The 24,474-nt window shown below is 45.8% G+C and overlaps 1 protein-coding gene across 1 annotated transcript in view; it reads left to right on the top strand.

The window, feature by feature from the left end:
* VWF (von Willebrand factor) overlaps positions 1-24,474 on the top strand; it is a 160,105-nt gene that overhangs the window by 13,156 nt on the left and 122,475 nt on the right. The window contains exons 3-7 of the mRNA XM_066631945.1: positions 2,865-3,014; positions 6,957-7,059; positions 7,159-7,367; positions 17,638-17,762; positions 23,379-23,595. Of these exons, the coding sequence (XP_066488042.1) occupies positions 2,865-3,014; positions 6,957-7,059; positions 7,159-7,367; positions 17,638-17,762; positions 23,379-23,595 (804 nt within the window). The remainder of the gene's footprint in view (positions 1-2,864; positions 3,015-6,956; positions 7,060-7,158; positions 7,368-17,637; positions 17,763-23,378; positions 23,596-24,474) is intronic.

The following is a 24,474-nucleotide window of genomic DNA, read 5'->3' on the forward strand; positions in this document are numbered from 1 at the left end:
CTGCCTGAGACAGGGAGATTTTCCACCAGAAAGAGTAGAGAACACTGGGCTGGATGGACCAATGCTTTGGACTTGAGATAGGCAATTTAGACTAGGCAAAGTGATCTGAATGCAACTCTTCAGTCCAACACAACCTCCTTCCTAGGGGGATGCTTGAGAAATGAGCAAAACAAATTAAATTAACGCTGTTCCATTTGCTTCCTTTGTGTGGGTTATTAAGTACTTTCCCTACTGGCATTGTCCATCTGCTCCGAAACCACATCCTTGGCCACTGATCTTGTTGTTGTCTCCCCACTTTTTTAAAAAAAAAATTCAGAGCAGAGACATTCTCCAGTGCAGCAGTTACCTCCAGAGACAAATCTTACAAAATTCAGTGGCACACTCTCTCCTCTTAAGCTGCTCAAGCCATTACAGTCCACCAGGGGGCCTAAGCCAGGTTTAAGCCAATTGGACCAATTGCTCGCAATTGGACCCACACCTAATAGGCCCCCATGCTAGGGTCATCTACTCTAGTTTTGTAGGCAATTTTATATTAAAATGTGCTTAGATCCATTTGGTCCATTAACTCACATGTACTTTTTAAGCACACACTTTGATTGCTTTCCATTGTACTGTAGAGCAGGGGTGTCCAAAGTTTTTGGCAGGGGGGCCACATCATCTCTCTGCCACAGTGTTGGGGGCAAGGGGGAAAAAAGAATTAATTTACATTTAAAATTTGAATAAATTTACATAGGTTTACATAAATGAATATATTAAAGATGAACTTATATGAATGAATGAAGGTCTTGCAATAGCTCAAGGCCTATAAAAGGCCTTGCACAAAGTAAGGCCGACCTTTCCTTTGCTGCCGCTGCTGCATCACAGATGTGAAACACCAAGCAGTGGAGGGAGCCTTCTTTCCACAGCTCACGTGAGAGGTCAAACAGTCGCCCTCATGCTGAGAGCAGTTGCATTGGGCCAGTGTGGGCTCCAACAAATCTCGGCCAGAGGCTCATTGGAGACTGGGGGCTGCATTGAGAGGCCTTGAGGGCCCCTGCTGTAGAGGTATAAAGTCTATAATAAATTTTATTTATACCTCTAAGATTCTACAGACCTTGCTTGTGAACCTGGGCCCTGCTAAAATAGTTGCCTGTTGGGCCCTGCAGTTCCTAAGGCCAGCCCTGCAGGGGGCAGCCTATTTGCAATGGAGAAATCATTGTCCCTATTTTGTCCCTGTTTCATTGTATGTGGGGATGTTGGAGATGCGTCTGAGGATATAGTCAGTTGTGCAAACATAAGCGCTAGAAACCTTCAGGGCTCAGCCTCTCCCAGTTCTCATTAAATGTCTGAACGTGCAACAAGCATGTTTAAAAAGTGCACGAGAGCACCTCCCTCAGCAGACTGTGAACTAGAAGTGTTCTTTGTGTGAAATGCCCTCTGCTTTCTGGATTAATGTGATTCAATTGATACCAGAGCGAAAGCAGCCAGGATGGGGAATCTGTGGTTTATAATGCAGTCTGATTGCTCTCAGTGTGCACTGTTGCAGTCCATGGTTTCCACCCCAATGCATGCATCAGGCACTGTTGTTTCTGTTCATTTCAGCTAGCTATGTTTACAGAGGTCGGGTTGGGTACATTGATTGTAAGACACACTTAAATTGTTGATCTCAAATCAGGATTTCGTTCCAGGACATCTTGGTCCAGCCTTCTGTTTGATAAGCTAAAAAAGTCTTTAATGTACCAGCCAGATCTTTCTTGGAGACAATAGGGCTTGTTTCTTCCCCTCACCAACAGACACTTTGTAGCATTTCACTGATACTCAGAATAACTTTGCTAGTTTGCAGTCTGTTGAGATTATTGATTTCCACTGCCGGTTTTTGATTTCTACATTCGTTTTTCTGTCCCTCCCAGACCTGCCCCTACATAACTTGAGGTCTCTTGCTATCTGGCAAGGTAGGATTACAGCCTAAGGCTGCAATCCTATCCACACTTTCCTGGGAATAAGCTCCACTGACTATAATGGTACTTCTGAGTAGACATGGATAGGATTGGGCCCTAAGTCTTACTTAAGTAGACTTCTGAGTACAATAAATAACATCTTTTTTCAAACACCTCTATTTTACAAAGAAATGTGCAACCCAATCCGAAGCTTCCCGGTGCCATGTGGAGCACAGAAATGGCTGCTGTTGTATCCTGAGTGGCCAGGGAAGCTGCCGGAGGTCTCCTTGGGGGAAGGGGACAATCATCCCCTTACCTGGAGTAAAGCGCTAGCCCCTGCAGTGGGGCTTCTTGAGTCTGTGCCAACTGAATAGAAGCACTGTGTCAGGCTTCTGAGCCTGTCATGGGGGGTAGGCTCCCCCATGGAGGAGGCCTCTGCCAGTCCCACCCACTCCCAGGTTAGTCCCACCCTTTCTGCATTCCCCCTTCCCCCACCAGGAACGCTTCCCCCCACCTTCCTGCCACCCACCGCACACTGCTTGGGGCTTACCCTGCTCTACTTGGGGCTTACCTCTGCTCTACTGGCAGCTAGGGGTTCCTTCTCAGTGCCAACGGGGTAGCTCAGGTCTCCCGCCAGTGCGGTTTACTTTGAGGGTGGCACAAACATGCCTTATGGCACATTTGTGACACCAGTGCCAGCACTGGGGTGAAGCACTGGTGCTGACGCCCGATAGGATTTCACTGTCAACCCCTCCCAGTCGTTCTTTGGCCTCCTTTAATCTTGGGGGCAACTTCAATTGCTCACTGCATTGCAAACAACGGTTGGTTCTAAGAACAGTATTATTGGACTGCCCGGCATATGTTACTAGTTTGCAGCATCTCACTGGGAAGTCTGCAGACCCTGAGTGTGCTTTGGACACACAATCACGTCCAGTGTTCCTCTTGCAGAGGGAGAAGAAGCTGCTCAGACCTCTGCACGCTGCAGCCTCTTTGGAGATGACCATGTCAAAACATTCGACGAGCTGCTGTACGACTTTGCTGGCGACTGCAGTTACTGGCTGGCTGGAGACTGTCATGAGAGGACCTTCTCCCTCCTGGGTGAGTCTAAGCAGGTGTCTCAATGTGCCTGCTACTATTTAGTGGTGTCATGTCTGCTGTAGGCACACATCCACAAGCAGGTTTATTTCCATGTCTGAAACAGCCCCCTTCTCTGGGGAGTTTAATGTATGGCCTTCAAGCTTTCCCCCATCATTCCCAGTTTGGTGACAGACGGTTTATGAGGTTTTTCCACTTCAATGTCAGGGCCCTGGAAGGTGAGCCTTCACTTCTTTTCTGCCACTGAGAGGGGCTTTGCACTCCACTTTCATGCTCCCCCACTTCCACGAACAACAGGACAGTCTGTTCATGAGGTTAGGGCACTGGGGCCCGGTGGCATTTTTGTACTTTACTTGTTTGTAAAGTACAAGTTGAACCTGAGGAAGCAGGGAAGCAGCCACAAGAACTGCACTCACCTTGAAAGAGCATCGGTTTCCATGAAAGTCAGCCTCATGCTTTTAGAGCCCCAAGGCTGCTACTTGCCAGCGTCCTGCAAAAACTCTTGGACCATGCAATAAATGCCCCTAGCCCCCTCCCCATATTTGTTTATTTTTTTTGACACTTTTGATCCCCCAAAGACATCTATCCTGGCCCAGCATTCTAAAACTGCTGGGTTGTTCTCCAAAGTAGACTTTGTCTGAGACACCATTTCCAAATAGCCATGTGGTTGGCTGTGAATTACTCCTCTTTCGTGTCTGTTTCCCCAGGCACAGGATCTCCAGGCCAGCTCAACCTTTTGCTGAGATTGGCCTGTGCCCATTGGTTGGGCAGCCAAGCTTACCTGTCTTGGTAAAGGGTGGGATGAAGTGACCAGGAGGTTTCCGCAGAGTTTATCTCAGGGACTATCTGCTTCTAGATATGGCCCATCTTTTTAGATCTTTGAAGGGCTTTGCTTCAGTGCCACCTCTGAAGAAGGTATCAGGGATGGCAGCCAGAGACAGGTTATTTTTGGTGGGGGCTCTGCTTCTCTGGAACTCTTTCCCTTATGCACTCAGGACACCTTCCATGTTATTGGGATCTTGGTGGGGGTTCAAGACTTTAGCTGGGTCACTGTTGTTGTAATAAACTGGCATGGTGTTGTATGAAGCACTTGACCCTGTACTCTGCCTCTCCATGTTGTTTTATTAGTTGTTGTTGTATTAGACTTTTGTGTATTTTGTAATTGTTTTTAGCCACGTTTTTTAAGAAGGCAGGATATAATTAAAAAAAATAAATCAGGGCACAATTCCAGCATCGAGGTAAAGGCAATGCAGCTCCAAGGTAAGGGAACAAGCATTCCTTTACCTTGAGGACATCTCCACAGCTGCCACCCAGCTGCAGGATGCAGCACATGCCCCATGGGCACAGTTGGGTCAGTGCTGGGAAGTTGCTTAGGATTTGGGCCTCAGTCAGGTATTCCTACAACCTAAGTTTCTTAAGATGCCTGTGTGTATTTCAGTGGAGAGATCGACCAATTGCCCCCATTCAGCTGCTGACCGAGTAAATCCAGAGGTGGAAAGCAGGAAGGGATGTGCTGAGCTCTAGCTACTAGCCACTACTCTCCTTGCTCACCCCCACAGCCATTTCCAGACACACTGCTACATCTCAGGTCAAAACTCTCCTCTACAGCCCTCCCCTAAGAAACAGAGTTTGTGAGATAGCTGGTAGCCACTAGATATCTCAGGCCATGACTAAAGCACTCTCAGCTAACAAATGCTACAAGCATTTTGAAAGTCACTTAGCACACCCAAAGTGGTTTTACCTGCAAAATGAGGCAGTCTAAGATCATCAGTGCTGCACGATCACCATGGCAAGCATATAAAGCACAAAAGGGAGGCCAGCTTTTTCACAGAAGTGCCCACCATGTGCCAGGAGTCTGTGGCCCATCCTGGCCCCCTGTGTGCCCAGGTGTTCCTTACTTCAAACTCATGAATGCAGTTTTCTCTGACAATGGCACGACTCCACTGACTGAGGTTTAGCAACATTATTGGCACCCAGAAAAAGCTCCTCATTGCGAAATACTACTCTGAAATTACATTTAACTATGCCTAAATAATTAAAGGTTAATGAATGTGCAGTCTATTACTTTAAATCCTGATTGACAATGAAATGTCACAAACATACAGTCTTTAAAGATGTTTGCCAAAGACTGGTCTCAGGTACCTCTCAGCAGAGGTGTAGCTAGAGGGGGTACAAAGCACTAAGTTTTGCAGGGAGCCTCACTGCAGCATGTAAGCGGCCCCTCCCCTTTGCAGCCAGGTGTTCACCTCCTTTTTGCTCCCACCATCCGGAATGGCTGGATACTGCCTCTCAGTAGTCCAGGTCACAGATGGATAATGTGTGCAAATGTGACAAATGGGAAAGTTTTAAAACATCCTGTTCATTCAGATGGTGGCTGTTGCTCTAATTCCTAATCAGAACAGTTGTCCAGGCAGTGGGCAAGTAAGTAGCCACAGGACCTTGTTCTTTCACTTTAGGGCCCAATTCTATCCAACCTTCCAAAGCTGATGGGGTGTGTGCTACTTCCTACAGTGGTGGAGCAGTCACAGAGGCCTCCTCAACATAAGGAAATGTTAGCTCCTTTACCTTGGGGCCTTACTGCAGCTGCATTGGCACTGGAAAACTAGGTTGGGCTGGGTCCTTAGTCTTTTGCTTGTTTTGGGTTAGATGCAAAACTCATTTTTCAATTTTTTTTTCAAATAACTACATTGGGTTTGCTAAATGATTTTCAAAATATCTGTAGCATCTGTTAGCTGAGAATGCTTTCCTGACGGCTGTTTTTCCGCTACCAGCTACCTCGCACACTCTGCTTCTTGGGGGAGGGTGGAGGGGAGAGTTTTGAACTGGCAGGCCACAGGGAGTTTCTGCTCTGAGATTATTATTATTATTATTAACAGTATTTATATACCGCTTTTCAACTAAAAGTTCACAAAGGTTTACAGAGAAAAATCAAATAACTAAATGGCTCCCTGTCCCAAAAGGGCTCACAATCTAAAAAGATGCAAATGAATACCAGCAGACAGCCACTAGAACAGACACTGCTGGGGTGAGGTGGGCCAGTTACTCTCCCCCTGCTAAAAAAGGAGCACCCACTTGAAAAAGTGCCTCTTACCCAATCAGCAGGGGTTAAGGGGGTAAAGGAGTTTGAGGACTGGAAAGGTCTGAGGACTGGAAAGTGGCCAGGCTTCCTTGCATCTTAATGCCACATCTTTGTTGGACAAGACAGGATGATGATGATGGGATGTAAGCTGAAAACACACACAGAGCATGCCTGAATCAAGCCAAGGCCTGGCCCTGCTTCCTCTGTGATGACTTGCTGTTGAAACAGGTTTTTGCTCATGTGGGCTTTGGTGTAGAACTGATTTATGATTGCTATGAAGGTATGTCTTCCTGGTGGTCTCATGCAAATGGGATGGCTTTTTCTGCATCCTTCCCATGGAGAGAACACAGTAAGCTGGGAGAGCCTCACAGTGCCTTTAAGATGTTTGAGATAACAAAGCCCATAATACGGTGATTTTCAATGGTTTTCTTCTCGTGGCACATGGTTTTCTCTGTGGTCTCACCAGGTTCTTGTGATGTGGCTTCCGGGTTCCGGAAGACTCTTCCAGGTTCTATGGCTCTGTTTCAAAGGCAGCTGTCTGCTGTAATGGCTTTCTTGGCAGAGGAAGAGGGACAGACAATCTGTGACTACAGACAGTTGTGCTAGAAACAGAGCCACAGAAGGCAGAATATTTTTTCAGTGGTTTTCAGTCGCTGTACTCCAAATCCGGAGGCACACCTCTAGACCTTTCGGGGCTCACCAATGTGCCACAGAACACAGGTTGAAAATTTCTGCCATAATAAAAGTCTAGTTCAAACTGAAAGTGTGAACAGACTAGGAAGCTTTTTTGGCAGTTGACCTTGAAGTTTGTCCAAAAGTTAAAAAAAAAAAAGCAGCAAACAATTATCTTATTTTTTTCTTTTCAGGTGACTACCAAAACAGAAAAAGAAAGAGCCTTTCTCTGTACCTTGGGGAATATTTTGACATCCATTTGATTTTAGATGGCACCGTGACTCAAGGTGACAAAAGGTGAAGGTTTTGACAGCGCTGATGACCTTGCTTGAGAATTGCAATGTGTACATTATTGTTTCTGCTCTGCATTCAGTTCTTTTTTCCTTCTCTCAACAGGGTTTCCATACCTTATGCCTCCAATGGGATATTTATAGAAATGGAGGCGGGTTATTATAAATTATCCAGTGAAGAGTTCGGCTTTGTGGTGAAAGCTGACATCAGTGGGAACATTCAAATAACCCTCACAGACCAGCACTATAATAAGACCTGTGGGCTCTGTGGGAACTTTAATGGCTTTGCTGAAGATGATTTCATGACTCGGGAAGGTAAGAATTAAAGTTGATTGGAGGATACTTGAACAGCACAGCGTGCCCTAATCCATAGCATTCCCATGGGGTATATGAGGATTATTATCCCCATATTGCAGAAGGAGGCACTGAGGCTGGGATTGGCAACTGAATGCGTACGTGGCTGATCTTTGGTAGACTTTCTGGCTCACACCTCCTGCTCTAATTCAACAGGGCGTATTCCCAGGTAAGTGTGGTTCCACATTTTCCTGGAAGTAGGTCCCATTGAACAAAGTGGGATTTACTTTTGAGTAAACCACTAACCATCGATTTGAGTAAACGTGCACAGGATTGCACTGAAAGAGCACACTCACATTTTCAGGCACACATCTGATGAAGCTGCCTCCTGCTGAGTCAGGCCATGCTGAGTTTCGCTGCTCCACAGCACCTAGACTGTGGATTCTGCTGAGTCATGCCAGGTCCCTCTGCCTGGCAGGATCTTGGACAGAGTTCTTTCCCAGCTCAGCTACCTGAGGTTCTTTTGACTAAAGATGACTTTCACATTGCAAACTGGAAGAAGAATTTAAGAGTTTTTGAGTGTTAGTGCAGTTTTTCTCAAACTGTGGGTCGGGTGGGTCACGAGCCAATTTCAGGTGGGTCCCCATACTTTTCAATATTTTATTTTTAATATATTAGATGATGCTACCATGGTATGTGACTGTGTGTGAAGAAATGTGACAGACCTGTACTTGTAACAAACTACTATGTATCTTCTTTTAACAATGATAGTAAAAGGGACTTACTCCTGGGTAAGTGTGGTTAGGACTCCAGCCTTAGGATGTTTAAAAAATTTCCTGCTTGATGATGTCTCTTCTGATGGGTCCTGACAGATTCTTATTCTAAAAAGTGGATCCCAGTGCTAAATGTGTGAGAACCACTGTGTTAATGGGTGTGAAGATCTCTTAGCAGTTATGACACATCAGCTCTTTACACAGTCTCTCTTTGTGTGTGTGTGTGTGTGTGTGTGTGTGTGTGTGTGTGTGTGTGAGAGAGAGAGAGAGAACATTTATACCCCACCTTTCTAAAATCTCAAGGCAGCTTACAACACTTAATAAAAATATAAATTACAAAATAAAAGTTCAAAGAATTAAACATCTAACACAATTTTAAAAGGTAATAGCAATTCTAAAAACTGATGGGTGGTGGTAGGTAAAAATGCAATACACAATAAGCTAAAAATATTAAGGCAGGAAACAAATAATACACAATAAAAGCAACAGGCCAGATAAAAAGAGCAGGGAATATCCCCCCCCCCTTACCCACCCTCAAAAACTAATGTCAATAAAAAGCTTTTTAGGCCTTACTGGAAACTCTCTACTGAAAGGGCAGATTTTAGATTTTTCTGGCAGTGAGTTCCACAATAGTGGGACCATAACCGAGAAGGCCCTGTTCCTTGTTGCCACGACCTTAGCTTCTCCCAGCAGTGGAACTCTCAACAGGGCCCTCTCCAATGACCTAAGGCAGTGGTTCTCAGACTCTCTGGGAGAGTTTGAGAGCCAGTAAGTCTTTGCAGGGTTGGGGGGAGGAGGCAGCAGGGGCAGGGGGAAGGCAGCTCAGGGGGCTGCAGGGGCTTGGGTGCACTTACCCAAGCCTCCTGCAGCCTCCCCAGGGTGCAGGGAGCCCAGCGCGACTTCTGGCAGGGCTCCCCCAGCAGGGAAAGTGGATGCAGAGCGATTGTGCCCCACCCCCGCTAAAGTGGAAGTGGAGCGCGATTGCTCCGCATCCACTTTCCCTGCTGCTGGAAGCCCTGCCAGAAGTCATGCCAGGCTCCCCGCACCCTGGGGAGGCTGCAGGAGGCTTCGGTAAGTGCACCCAAGCCCCTGTAGCCCCCTGAGCGGCACGATCCTGGGGATCACGCCACTGCCTCCCCCCCCCCGGCCTCTAGGCTGTCCCTGCCCCTTAAGGGTGCAGAGACCAGGGCCCTCATGCTTGGGTGTCACGACGCCCCAGTTTGAATAGCACTGACCTAAGAGAACGGGCAGGATTATACGGGCTATTATATAGCAACATGTATTTTTAACATATCGGTTCAAAGATAGGCCAAGAGTCAGATGCTCTGTAAATGTGTTACAGAGAACCTCCTTGTTTCCAGGCATCATTTCATGGGGTTATCTTGAAAATGTTTCCAGGACAAAATCTGGTTCTTCTTGGAGCAAACACTAGCTACTGGGGACCCAGCAGGGACTGGAAGCACGTGGAGGGCCCTTCCCCACACTGTGGTCCAAGGCACTCCCTGCAGCTTTTGTTGACTGACCTTCAGGCATGAAGGTCCCACCCACATGTTTGATGTAATGTGTAGTTTGGCCCTTGGAACACTGAGAAAGAGCTGTGAAATGAGCAGCCAGAAGTCTCCTCCTCTCATTGTTTCTGACTGACCTTGTTCTAGCTCTCTTGATCCATTGTCCCTGGAAAACTTCCTTCTTTTGAAAACAAGGAATGATGACTCAGTACCTGCATGGCTCAAAAATCTGCAAAATGATTCAAAAAAGAGAGAGGCAAAAGAAAGAGGCAGAACTGCAGGCGAAATGCAAAGTAAAGCTGGTTTAGCTCCGTGTCTGAACATTGGTCCGTCTAGTTCAGCACTGTCTACACAGACTGGCAGTGGATATCCAGGGTGTTAGGCAGGGGTCTCCAGGCAGTCCTCCCTGGAGGTACTAGGCATAGAACCTGGAACATTCCATGTGCAAAGCAGGAGTTCAACCACTGAGCTCTGTGAACCCCACGAAATTATTTTGTGTGGCCCCCCACACCACGAAATAATCAGCAACAGTGCTGGTCAGTTGCCTGTTTTCTCCAGATGTAGCTGGCAATTCCGGGAGAGTCTGCACGCATTCAAGCCAACAGTCACTCCCTCCATAAAGACCCACCCTCCTAGTGTTTTGCTTGTCAGAAGTCACACTGAAGGCAAGAGGCCTTATGCTGATGGGGTGATTTGAGAATCCAACTGATTGTTCTGTTTAGCCTGGCTAAGGGCCCAATCCTATCCAACTTTCCAGCACTGGTGTAGCTGCAATGCAACCCCGAGGTAAGGGAAGAAATGTTCCCGTACCTTGAGGAGGCCTCTGTGACTGCCTCCCCACCGCAGGATGCAGTGCACGCCCCACTGACACAGCTGCACTGGAAAATTGGCTAGGATTTGGCCCTAAGGCAAGTGTGCTGTGTTTTGAAGACAGAGCTGAATGGCGACTTTAGTTTGATTCTTCGTTCAGTTCTTCAGATATCTGTCATGTGATTGGTATTGACAGCTTGAATCATACCAGATATCCATTACATTGACTGCCTAGTAGCTTGTTCCTGGTTCAGAGCATCTGAGTGCTTTTCTAAGGGTTATAATCTAGAAAGTTCTAAGATATGAATGTCTCTTTGCAAATGATTGGCGGGCCCAGCAGCAGTGTGTGTCACTGAGCATTATGGATGCTCAGGTAGCAGGGAGCTGGGGTTGAGCTGCATCTTCATGGGCTCACCAGATCAATCTGAGTCCAGTTCCATGGGACTGGGAGATTTTGCAACCATATAACCTATCTGTACTGCTTATATATAGCACAGGATTTTTTTTCTCAGTGCAAACTTTCTAAGCTCCTCCCTAAACAATTGCATCACTTATTACTTCTTAAGAGCAAAATTGCATTTTTAATTGACACTCCCCTCCTGTATAAATATTTATGTAAGCTGTTCCTGTAGATACAGACGCAGAGGCTTGATGAGTATTTAAAAACCTGCAGAAAAGAACATCTTCCACGGTAATGGATGCACTGGCAAGAAAAACCTTGTAGGAGGCGGTGACATCATTTGGACCACTGCCTTGGTAGTCTCTTGTCTTTTCTAATTTAGAAGCTGGAAGCTGGTCAGCAGCACAAACCTGTACCTTAAGCACACAGAGAACATGCTTTTAACATCTTCATGAAGCTACTGGGAGAGACTGGCCGGGAGCTGGGCTTGAGCTATCATTAATGTACTGATGACACCCAGCCCTGCTTCTCCTTTTTGTCAGCTTCTTGGGATGTTGCAGAGGCCCTGAATTGTTGCCTGGGCTCAGGGATGGGCTGGATATGGGGAAACACATTGAAACTACACAGAAACTAGACTAGACAGAAGGATTGCTGATCAGTAGACCTGAACTGGATTTGGACATACTGTCTTATCTGGTCAGAGTAGTACTACCACCAAAAAAAAAAAAAAAAAAAAGGACCAAATCACATGTTTAATGTAATGTGTAATCTGGCCCTCGGAAATTTAACCTCTAGAGACCTGGAAGGGGCTGAGCCCATCTGATGGCTGTCCTTCCTTCACTATGTGACTCCTGCACATGAGCTTGTGGCATTCACATACACATGCAGTAGCTTTGTAAGGGAACACCATGGAAAGCTGCTCCCATGTGTTTGGAAGCAGGTGTAAACAGGAGCTTGTGGTTAATAGCAGGGCTAGGTGTGAACCAGGATGAAGCCCATACAGTTTATTCAGTGAAGGGATCTCAGTTGTTTGGGCCTCTTCAGCCTAGAAAAGAGACACCTGAGGGGGAACATGATTGAGACATACAAAATTATGCAGGGGATGGACAGAGTGGATAGGGAGATGCTCTTTACACTCTCACATAACACCAGAACCAGGGGACATCCACTAAAATTGAGTGTTGGGAGGGTTAGGACAGACAAAAGAAAATATTTCTTTACTCAGCGTGTGGCTGGCCTGTGGAACTCCTTGCCACAATATGTGGTGATGGCATCTGGCCTGGATGACTTCAAAAGGGGATTGGACAAGTTTCTGGAGGAAAAATCCATTATGGGTTACAAGCCATGATGTGTATGCGCAACCTCCTGATTTTAGAAATGGGTTATGTTAGAATGCCAGATGCAAGGGAGGGCACCAGGATGAGGCGTCTTGTTATCTGGTGTGCTCCCTGGGGCATTTGGTGGGCCGCTGTGAGATACAGGAAGCTGGACTAGATGGGCCTATGGCCTGATCCAGTGGGGCCGTTCTTATGTTCTTAAACTACAATTCCCAGGAGGCCTTGCAGGTCTCTTGTTATCTGGTGTGCTCCCTGGGGCATTTGGTGGGCCGCTGTGAGATACAGGAAGCTGGACTAGATAGGCCTATGGCCTGATCCAGGTGGGGCTGTTCTGATGTTCTTATTAGTCTTGTAGTGGCCTTAGGTCACAGTGAGATAGTGTCTATCTCACTTCTCATCCCGGGTTTACAAGTAGAACTGAACGAGGAGGTGGCAACCTGAATCAGTGGCAGACCTCCCCAGCCCTGTGCCCAGAGCAAAGGTCCATGATGAACCTCCCCGCAGGCTGTCACTGTCCTCCCCCTACTCATCTGAGTCTCACAGAGCTTTGTGTGACCTTAGGCTGTGTAGGGGAAGCCTCTCTGAGTTTCCTTGGTGCTATAAACTGTGCTTCTGGAAAACTGGAAGCACAGTTTCCGACCCCGTCGGGAGCCTCAGAGAGGCTTCCGCGGGGACCTAGAGGCTCGCGCCTGGGGAATTTGCTCCATCGAACCTAATGGTAGTTCCACAACTGACCTGAATTCTTCTTGAATTCACAGCTTTGAGAAAAGTCAGCTGGGAAGGAGAGGACATGGTTGTTTTCCCTGATGCCATTAGAGACAGATTTTATTTTATGCTTCCAAAGCCAACTCATGTGATTTCCAGTCTGTGTGATTAGCAATTTGTTTGAATGGTCCACATGGTTTAGGCCAACAGCAGGCACACAAGGAATCCCTTATGCTAACAATGTGCTTTTTCCATGGTGTGATGATTGCTGGTCTGAATTACATGGGCAACTCCACAAACGGAGAACCATGCAGCTGAGTGTCCATATAATTTGCCTCCTAGCAACCTTCATCAGAATAACACATGCAGTAGTGTGTTCAGACCTTGCAAAAGAGGCAGACGGTGGATTCCAGTGCTGAATCCAAAGTTCAGTGCAGGTTTCTATGGGCCACACAGGAATTTCTGACCCAGTTGTCATTTGTGACTCCAGTGTCAAGAGTCCCAGGAGCCTAAAGAAGTTTCTGGACCATGCCTTAAATATACCCAATTTTTAGGAAATGCTGTCCTATTTGCAATCTAACATTCACAGTTATGATTTCAATATTAGTCTTCTGAAACCAGATAGCCCCTCCCATTCCAAGTATTGTCACGGGGTGGGGCAAGTCCCTTCCCCTTTAAGATGGGCTGGGTCAGGTGTAGGGTATTAACAACTAAGGAATAAAACCTGGGGTTGGGTGCCTGGAAAGGAGAGTGCAGGGGGAAGGAAGCTTACAGCTTGATAGTGGAAGCAATACTGAGATTTGTAAGTATAGTTTTAGCCTCTTTAAGATCTTTCTTGTTTTTAAAGCTATTGTGTTGCATATGGAAATGTTTTTATGGAGCAATTGAACTCCCTTAAGTTTAATAAAAATCTTTTATGTAAAACATTTGGTGCAGTAATTGACCAGGGCATGTATGATATTGGGACCTGGCTTGGAGTAAGCAAAAAATAAATAAGCATTGCTCTTGAGGGTGGTGGAGGGGGGTTGAGTCCTGGCTGGGTTGGTGTCTCCCCTGGTCCTTCCCTACCCCAAGGGCAATGTTTGTTACATGGTGGCAGCCAGGGTTCTTAAGTGCCTGACATGGTAAATAGCAGTGGACTCTGCTAAGTGTCTGGCATGGTAATTAGTGGTGGGTACCTCCAGTGGTGAATTGTTAGGTGGGTGTGGTGAGTCACGGTGTTTGGTGATGCACACCTGTACCTAACAGAAGGAATAGTGGTGCTGGTCACTTGGAATAGAACTGGGTGGTGCTAACCAATGATACATGGTCCTTGGTCAATTTGCACTGATTAATATGCAATTGCAGTAGCTGTTTTTTGTTTTGTGGAGTGAGGAATGCAACAGGAAAATAGCTTAGGGAAAGGAGCTGCTAAGTTACTTCTGGGAGCAGTACAATTTTCAGCTGCTGAATTGGAGTTGTTGCAGAGTTTCCCTACTCCCAAGACGGAGCGTTTGAAGTTTCATTTTCTTCAGGAGCAGTCTGAAGGAGTAACAATGTCACTTCCTAAGTATTCTGGAGAACTGGATAATTTAAAGGAGATGGAAGAAGACAATGATGGATATGATGGTGCTGTAGGAGGGGCTCGGGAGCAAAACACTCTCCAGTAAGGCTGCAAAATAAAGGCTGCAATCCTAACCACACTTTCCTGAGAGTAAGCCACATTGAACAAAATAGGACTTGCTTCTGAGTAGAGCTGGTTAGGATTGTGCCCAAAGCTTACCAAGTGCAAGCCAGAGCCCATGCTCTGAGAACAAGTTCTAAGGTTAAGGCCACAGTCCTAACTAGCTTTCCGGCATTGACACAAGGGCAATACAACTCTGAGGTAAGGGAACAAACATTGCCTTACCTTGAGGAGGCCTCCATGACTGCCCTCCACCCCCCAACTGCAGGATGCAGCACATGCCTTACTGGCACAGCTATGTCAGTGCTGGAAAGTTGGTTAGGATTGCGCCCTAAGTTTGTGGGCTCAAAAGCTGGAGTACCCAGACTATTTTAATGTGTGTTTTTTTTAGTGATATCTTGAAGCTGGTGTGATCTGACCACCTTCCATCCATGTGGAAGAAAGGGAGACATGGTCTGGCTCCATTCTTCCTACTTCTCTGGCTCACAGTTCACAAAACACTGATCAAAACGACTTTGACTGGTCCAAATTTCCAACTGAAAATAACACCTCATTCCTTTCCTCTGGCAGCCCAATCCTATCCAATTTTCCAGCAGGTGCTGCTGTGCCAAAGGGGTATGCACTGCTTCTTGTGTTGGGGGGGGGGGTGCAGTCACAGAGGCCTCCTTAAGGTTTGGGAACATTTGTTTCCTTGCCCTGGGGCTGCATTGCAGTTGCACCAGTGCTGGAAAGTTGGATAGGATTGGGCTATGGGACTGTTTACTGTCAACATGGGTCTCTTTTTAGAAAAGAGCAGAAGACCTTTGGTATCCTTGTGTTTTGTTCACAGACCGAGCCTTGTAGGTCAGACTACAATAAGTAGTCAATATCAAAGTGTTGCAAGGTTGAAACACAACTCAACTCAAGAATAACTCGATACTCAAGAGTGAAGGTTCACAGGCTTTTATTTCATTGCAAGCAACAGGCATCTCATGGGACTAATGTCTCAAAGCATGAAAGCCCTTCTTAATGGAGATTTGGACATTTATACAATTTGCCGTCCTTTGTCCTCAAATCTAGACAATTCATTGGCTGAAATTTGACATCAGAAATGGGGCTAACTCCTAATAGGATACAGATAAGTTACCATTTACATAAAAGTTGGGAAATAAGTGGGCAAAACAATTGATTGGCTGTGATTTACATACAGGTGGGGTTTCACCTTAAAACTTAGTCAAAATTACACTATTTCCAAAAGTTCTCAAAAACCAGCAGGGTATGCTATAATACCATTTACCCAGTGTTAAGCCTTATTCACATCCATCAATTCAATTAAAATTATTTTGACAGGTCTTCCTACCAACATCATTAAAAGAGATGACACAATGTGATGTGCCTGGTACTCTTATCTTATTGGCATACCTTTCTCCTGTTTTAATCCGAACATTGAACACCTGTGAGGGCCTCTCTGCAAGGCTTCCTGTCTTTTATTAAGTGTCTCTTAAGACTTTCCTAAAATCAAGCATCTTTGGTTCCTTATGGCCTGCTTCTAATAACTACCATGTCCCCATATGTGGGTTACAATCTAAGGCAAAGACTATTTTATCCTAGCTTTTGTCAATGTGAGCCTTTTACTCTGAGAGCATGAATTTAGAATATAAGCTATAAGTAAATTCAGGCAGAGTGAATGTCCTTGCCAGGGCGTGTGTTTTTCTGCCAAGATGAGGCCATCTTCTTCGTTGCCTAGTTGCACTCTCTCTTTCTACATTCCAGAGTGTTTACACTGAAGCCTAAACAGCTTCTGTGAGACTAACCTTATTGCTTTTAATAAAAGCAAGCATCTCTTTACCATTGTGTGTACGCTATAGTATTACTGGGCTATCTGGTGGCTTTACATTCTAGGGTCAAAGGTCACCCTGCCTCAAAAGAATATCATTATTGCTGTTAGAGTAATTTATATCTCACTTTTCTATAGAGAATTATCCACAAGGTGGCTTACAAAAAAAAAAAAAAACACAACAAAAACAAATGCAAAATAATAATGCTTAAAACATACCAAAAACATGAAAATATGAAACTTACATTTAAAACTGCTGAACATCAGCATCAAACTAAATAATCTTCAGAGCAGCATGAAAAGCTTGCTTGGATGGGCAAGTTTTCAAAGCCAATCTGAACACGGAAAGATGGGGAGACTAATAAATCTCACCAGAGAAAGCATTCCAAAACTTTGATGCCACCACCCAAAAGGTTCTGTCTCCCATAGCTGCTCAGTGGATCCTGAGCTCCTGCTGTGCAGTAAATGTTTCCCTTTGGTAATTGAACCTATTTCCAATTAAGGCTACATATGTAGTGGTGAGCTTGTTTTATTGATCTCGGTGGGATTTACTTCTGAATAAAAATGCTGATGAGCAGGCTGTGCAGGGGATTTCAGCCTTAGCAGCACAGTTTGCCCAGTGCCCCTGGGGTTGCACCCATCCAAGGTGCAGTGAAATAAATGTTTTTATTTCTGTGTCTTTATCTTAGGATTCTTTGATTAAATGCCTGCTTTCCCCTTGTTACCTGTAATTATCCCCCTTTTGGTTTCAAAGCCTTCCAACCCCTTTTCAGTTATTTTTATTTTTTATATTTTTACTGATTTTCCTGCCTGACCTAAGTTCATTCTGGATGGAGCAGGGTTGCCAGACCTCTGTGACTGTCCCATTTCATTTTACTGCTGAGATTTAAAGGAACATCTAGAGGATTTGGAGGCTCTGTCTTTCCAGGTGGCTTCTAGGTTACCCGGCTTTGGATGGTGGCGGAGACTCAACTCCCAGTTTCCCCCAGTTTGCCTACTAAGGGAAGATAATGGAGCTAGGAGCTAACCAATTGGCGCTAGGCCCGTCTCAGCCCTTACAAGGGTGGTGTTACTCTTGAGAATTCACTCATTATGAGAAACAAGAGAATGATGTGCTCTTGGCATCAGCTTTATGAGCCAGATTGCAATGGGCTTTTTTCACAGATGATTGATTGTTCAGGAAGGGAGATCCTGTCACAGAAGCTTTGTTCCAGTTTGGCAAACTCTGAGTCAGCTGTTTATTTCACAGGCCACCTTCTTTTCCTCCTCTGAATTGCAGGGACCCTGGAAGAGAACAGCTACAATTTTGCCAACTCCTGGGCCATGCACGGCAAAGAGAGGAGGTGTCGGAGGGCATCCCCTCTGAGTCGCACCTGCAACATTTCATCTGAGGATGCCGAGAAGGTTGGTGCCACTTCATAAGACTCGGGGCCACTCAGCCCCCCTTCTTTCAATGACAACCAGGCATGGGAGGAATCCCCTACTGAAGACATATATAACATTTTCAACATATTTTATATTACACATACAATGAATTTTTTTTAGAATTCTGTATTAATATGTGAGCAAAATTTCATATTTCAAAATATGAAATGATTTGCTTCGGAATCTCAGACAAAAAGGAGCTCAAACTAAGCAAAACAGCATATGTTATCCTCTTGTCTTGACCTATATCTTCATGGTTCAGAAACCCCTTTGTGTGTTGCTTAGTGGCTATGGGATTATCAGGTTAGAGTAATCAAAAAGCCTGACATTTCTGAGGTGGGAACTGATGATGTCACAAGGTTGCTAACTCTTGAAAAATGCAGGGGGGAGAAGGGGTTCTGGTGGTGGGCACAGCTGAGTGACAAAGGAGTGCAGTCTAGCAGAGTGTAGTCACATTAACCTTTGCAACCTGTTTGCCTGAGAAACAAGCCAGAGACTGAAGAATCAGGGTCATTTGGGGTAAACTGGCAACTGTTGGCAGTTGACCTCTCCCAATTTCTCAAGTGCTGTTTCTACATTTGAGTAAAGCATTGCCTTCTGTGACCACATAGCGAAGGAGGACACTGCAACTAAATCCATCCAAAGATGAGTTTAACTGTACATTATTTTTTAAACAAAGTATACCAAGCCAAAAAACAAAAACAAAAAAACCACCAAAAATTTAGGACTAGGACCACCCCATTCCTGTTCCTATATCTTTAACAGCAGCCCAACATGCAGAAATTTAGCAGGCAAAGCTTTTCATGGCCTGGAGGTCAATGGTGGAAAAAGCTTCACCTACTGCACTTCTGCAGTCTGTGCTGCTGGTTGCAGGACTTGGGCAGAAAAACAAGCTGGCAACTCCGCAGGAACCTAGTCCAATCTTTGCTTCTGAGAGCATGCGCGAGGAGCTGGGAAAGAAGACTCCTACCCACTGTCGTACACTCTGCTGTGTTTACAGTTTCCTCGGAGCTTCCTTTGAGGTGCTTGCTTTGTTCTTGCCTCCCATCTCCAGTTGGTTTCCTTCAGTATCATTACCCAACAACTGGGGGGCACTCAGTCATGCTCCTTGTAACAGCCTCAGCCAGTTACTGCTTTTTCACTTGCAGCCACAAATGGAATTGCAACAGGCCTTCCATGCTGCAAGAGATGGACACAGTTAACTGAGCTTCCCCCTTCTCACCCTCCTGTTCCTGCTGTGGTTGGTTTTTCTGGGTATGCGCCTCTGAAAAACCAGGGTGCGGTTGCAACTAAGTCCACACAGGCAGTAACTGCACTGCTTGCAACACTTGCAAAATCAAAAAGTGGGATTTTTGGTGAGTAAACATTGTGGTGATCTGCCCAGTAGTCAGACAATGTGCTTGTGCTGCTACCATAAAATATTGAGAGCCAGAATGGTATAATGATTTTGAAATTTGACTTAGACCTGGAAGAGCTAGGTTCAAATCCCCACTCAGCCATGAAGCTTCCTGGGTGACCTTGGGCCAGTCACCCTCAGCCTGCCCTACTTCACAGGGTTATTGTGAGGACAAAGGGAGGGAGGAATCATATATACCACCCTGAGCTTCTTGGAGGATGGATGGTATAAACAGGTCGAAAATAAATATTCAGAACCCAGGGTGGCTGAAGATATTTTAGTACCTGGTACACTAAATCCAAATAGCATCTTTCATCATAAAGAGGCAGCACAGAAGTGCTCTAGTACACCTGACACTCTTCTGAAGGAGGGCTCTGTGGGCGAGTGTCCCAATGGCCAGTGCCCCAGCAAGACTCTGATTGCCCCACTTCCCACTATACTGAGCTTGCATGACACTCCAGGCCTTCTACCCGAGGTAACACCTCATTCCGCCTGATGGACAAACAGGTTGTTTCTGTTCAAAGTGGGCCTGATTGAAAAGCAGAGGACAAAAAGATATAGAAGCCGCCTCAGCCAGGCCAGCTGCCTTGAAGAAGAGCTGGGGGAGTTTTGATAGAGGAGTCTTTTTCTGTGGCTGAAGAAGTGAAGCCTATGTGTGTGGTGCCAATGTGGGAGTTTTTTACAGCATTGTCAAACACTCCTCTGATGTATTGCTCTCAAGGCAAAGCATGCTATTTATAGCAGTCCAGCAAAACCAGTGTGATGTCTGTGGAAGAATTTGAATCTTTTGCATTCAGAAAACAGTTTTCTTTGTTTGTCTGTTCCTTCCTCGGGAATGCAAATCTCCCCCTTCCCTCCACTCATTCCAGTATGGCGTGGTCAGCTGCCCTGCAAAGAGAACAACAGCAGTGGTGAAAACAATACTGAGCTGATTGTGGACTTATGGGGTTTGCCTTCTTCCCCCTCAAATCATTGTTCTGGCTTATCTGAGAAAAGCTTCATGATTCTGAGCTCCCCCCCCCCCCCCACCAGGACTCCTGGAGATGTCAAGTCTCTCCTTGTTAACACCAGGCCTCTAGCCAGAAGCCTTGTGGGGAGGAACCCGAAGGGGCAAAGTCCTGCTGCTGAAAACAAATACATTTCAAGTTATTCCGCAGTATTAATAGTGAGAAAATAAAAGTCAGCTTTCTGTCATTTCAACGTGAGAGTTTTGTGCTTGTCAGTTCTCCCAGTGTCTTTGCACGTTTTGGACAGAGTAATGGGAGGCAAGAATGAGTTTGCTTCTGAGTGAGGAATTGGCTGGAGTGAGGCCTGCACTCTTTTTGTTGAATGTTCACAAATAACAAGTGGAAAGATTTTTTAAAAGCTACATTCCAAAATAAAAGGGACCTAGACTGGGTCTGTCTTGTGGTTATGGCCCCAGCAAGACCTTAATGTTGTACAAAAAAGAACTTGCATGAAAATATCTTCTGGAAACCCATACATTGTAAGGCACACTGATTGACGAGTATTAGTGTCTTTATGAGAATGAGTGTGAGGCAATGATTTGAGTGTTGAAGTTAAGACTAGGAAAATTAAGGTTTCAAATTCCTGCTCAGTAATGAGGATTGCTGCAGAGAAAATGAATGGAGGGAAAATATGCTGTAATGAATATAATGAATAAATCGCGTCGGTAGCTAAAGTAAGTGGGTGCGGGCAGATAAAGTTTAGTGGTGCGATGTGTTCAAGTTCAAGTGCTATGCTTGAAACTTTTGTTTTAAGTTTGGATTGTGCTCTCAGACAGAGCCATAACGAACTACATGGTGCTCGGGGCAGTGATGTCACTGTGTCACATGATGCTATGATGTCACTTTTCTGAGTTCTCTCCAGAGGAGAAGGCACTTGTTGCACCCCACTACTTCTCCTGGGGAGGCTCGGGTTGTACAAAACCACTAGCGCCTCCTCTGTAACTAGGGCAGAGCCTGGGGTCAGTCATGTACCCCCATTTGGCAGAGCACTCAGGGCAGGTACCCCTCAAACTCCATCCTAGTTACAGCTCTGCTGTCAGAGTACTACCAATGGAAGAAAGAGCAGTGCTTAACCAACCCATTTCTGCCCAGCCCACAGGTGTACACCTTTGGCCCCGGTTGCAACGTTGGGCAGAAAAGGCTTAATTTTTACAAAGAAAGAAGGTGTGATGAGACCTGTGCTGCGAACCCTTTCTGAACTGAATGCAGTGTGCCATCTGTGGTTGCATCATCGATTTAGGTGCCATTGCTCTAAGGCAGCAATTTCCAAACTGTGCGCAGTGGCACATTGGTGGCACATTTTCCCTGGCGGCTGGGGATAAGAATAGGCCCTCGGTTTGGCTGTACTTGTCGTAAGAGGCAACTAAACAGCCACCGGGTAGATGGGACTTGTCAGCCTGGGAAGGCAGCTCATCTGAGAGAAGGAAGACTCTGATCCCAAACCTCCACTGCCTTGTGGCTACATCCAGTTATGAAAAAGGCTTCAGGAGTCAACCTCGAGGCAAAATCCGGAGCCGGAGTCCCCGAGGCAGTTCATGGCTGAACAGTCACGTTCTGGCAACTCCTGCGACGCCACTGGAACCAACCGTATTGGCCTCTGCCTTTCCATTGGACCATTTCAGCGACGTGGAGAGGGGGGATTTGCTGCATGGGAAACAGTCTATCCTCCATATCTACTTTATCCAGGCTTCGAGCACTGGAGAGGACACTCTGTTCCAGAACCACCATTCAGAGCGTGACACCATAGTCTTCCGAGACTGAAGGATGCCAACAAGATCTGTGGTTGCATCATCGATTTCAGTGCCATTGCTCTAAGGCAGCAATTTCCAACCGGTGCACAGTGGCACATTGGTATACTATGAAAGGTCTGCAGGAGCGCCATGGGAGTTTGGAACACAATGGTTGAAAATTGTCTCTGCCAACAGAGGAAGAGGGACAGCCAATTCATTACTACAGCCCTCAACAGCCTCAGAACCCGGAAGAGTCCCCCAGAAGCCAGATGTGACATCATCAGAGGCAAAGACTGTAGAAAAGACCATAGAGGTCAGCATGCCATGAGAAGAAAAACGATGACAGTCACTGATCTAAGACCTCTGTGGATGTGAGGGAGGGCAGAGGAGAAGGGATTGGGATGCGTAAAGAGAAATCTTTCAGCAGGTGCACATTGTCAGAAAACCATGTTTGAGGGCTTTGACAGGCATCATGTGCCATAATGTCCTCGTCTGCACAGGTACTAATAGTAAGAAGCAGGGGACAGCCCTCCACCTAAGAAATCCTGCTGGTTGCACTACTGCTAATGGATTAGGAGGCCAGGAAGTAACAGAAGCGAATGAAGGGTCCTCATGTTGTACCTTAGTAAGTCCGGTTGAGTTAAGTTTATGGCAAAGGCGAGTTTTGGACTCTACACCTGTCTCAGCCACGTTTCTACACCATGTCATCAAATCTTCAGATGCTCAGTTAGTTTCCAGTGTGAATATCTGTTCAGTATCTTTTCTGATCAACACCAATGCTAAGGATTAATTCAGTTTCTCTGCAATTCCTCAGTCTCCCTCAAGCAGTGTTTCCACTCCTTTGTCCTCTAATGCTCAAGCTGCTCCTGTCTTTTGGTTCTTGCTTCTGTTGTACATAAATAAATGACTATTGTTTCACAATAATTTCCTTCCCATCTCATCTCCATCAACAGGTATTTGCTTAGCGGATCACACCCTTGTGCCAAAAGCATAGAATGTTTCTTTTTTTCCCCACGGCTCCTGTGCAGCTTGTTTTTGTGAATGTTACAGGAACAGGATTGTCTCTGTTGTTCTGTCAACCTCATGCCAGCACAGTTATGAGGGGTTAACTGGGTTGTTCAAGTGCTGCAGTTTTGCTTCCACCCCACATGCCAAGGCCCTTTTGATCTTGCTGGCACAATTCCTAAAGCACTTTCTTCCTGCTGCTCTTCTGAGGGAATAAAGATATTTATGGGATGGTCATTGGATAGGAATGGACTGGGGAGAGGAACTTGTTTCCTGAACTCATTGTGTCCATTCAGCTGGCTGTTCTCCCCTAATGCTCGCTGTGCACTCACTAATGCAGCAAGGGGGAGGGAGTAGCATCTAAAGACCTTCACAGTAACACCCATCTTTATTCTACCCCTTTCCTTTGGTTAATTGTAATAACTTTGTGACAGCTTCAGCTCTTCTGCACCTGCAGGGCATTTTGGAAAACTGCCAACTGCTCAGGACATCCATGATGTTTTCCCAATGCCATCACCTCGTGGATCCAGAGCAATTCATAGACCTCTGTGAAGAAGACATGTGCATGTGCACCCAGGAGAGGAACTGTCACTGCCCCGTCTTTCTAGAATATGCTAGAAACTGTGCTCAGCAAGGTGTGATCCTGGAAGGATGGCCAGCCAGCACTGCATGCAGTAAGTTTTCAAGACCTGAGTTCAAGCACCCCATCAGTGGCAATGCAGTTGAATGCAGAGAGTTAAGAAAAAGATCCAGATCTCAAATGTCCAGTAATGAACTAAAAGCTGCCAGTAGCCAGAACTCTCTCTACAGGTATAGCTTGGGGGGGGGGGGTTACTTCTGTATCTCTGTGATGCAAGCCATTTGCTCTGTCCTGCATCCAGTATTTTTAAACTTCTGTATCAGTGTTTCCCAAACTGTGGGTCATGACCCGATTGTTGATGGTTTGTGAAACAGAGACTAACAAGTGATAGCTGATGAGGAAAATGTATTGAGCCCTATGGAAAGTGAAACTGAGCTGCATGTGCATGTTTACTCACTGTGAAGGGCAGGCCAAGAGGAACGCTACGCCACCCGAATGGTCCTGATCCAATGAACACAGGCCCCAAAAAGCAAACAAGGAGGAAGCCCCCCCTTCCAAACTGACAATGAAAATGCATTGAGCCCATGGAGATTGAAATGGTGTCACGTGTGCATGTTTACTCATGAGTAAGCAAATGTGCCCCAACTCTTATTGAAGGCCACAAGAATGGTCCCAATCTGGTGAATGAGATCAACAAATGCTCCATAAGATTCCCCCCACCCACCATAGTATAAAGCAGGGGTGTCCAAAGTTTTTGGCAGGAGGGCCACATCTTCTCTCTGACACGGTGCTGGGGGCTGGGGAGGAAAGAATTAATTTACACTTAAAACTTGAATAAATTTACTTAAGTTTACATAAATGAATATATTAAAGATGAACTTATATGAATGAATGAAGGTCTTGCAATAGCTCAAGGCCTATAAAAGGCTTTTCACAAAGCAAGGCTGGCCTTTCCTTTGCTGCCGCTACTGCA

Source organism: Tiliqua scincoides, chromosome 6 (assembly GCF_035046505.1).
Source record: "Tiliqua scincoides isolate rTilSci1 chromosome 6, rTilSci1.hap2, whole genome shotgun sequence".
Classification (NCBI taxonomy): domain Eukaryota; kingdom Metazoa; phylum Chordata; class Lepidosauria; order Squamata; family Scincidae; genus Tiliqua; species Tiliqua scincoides.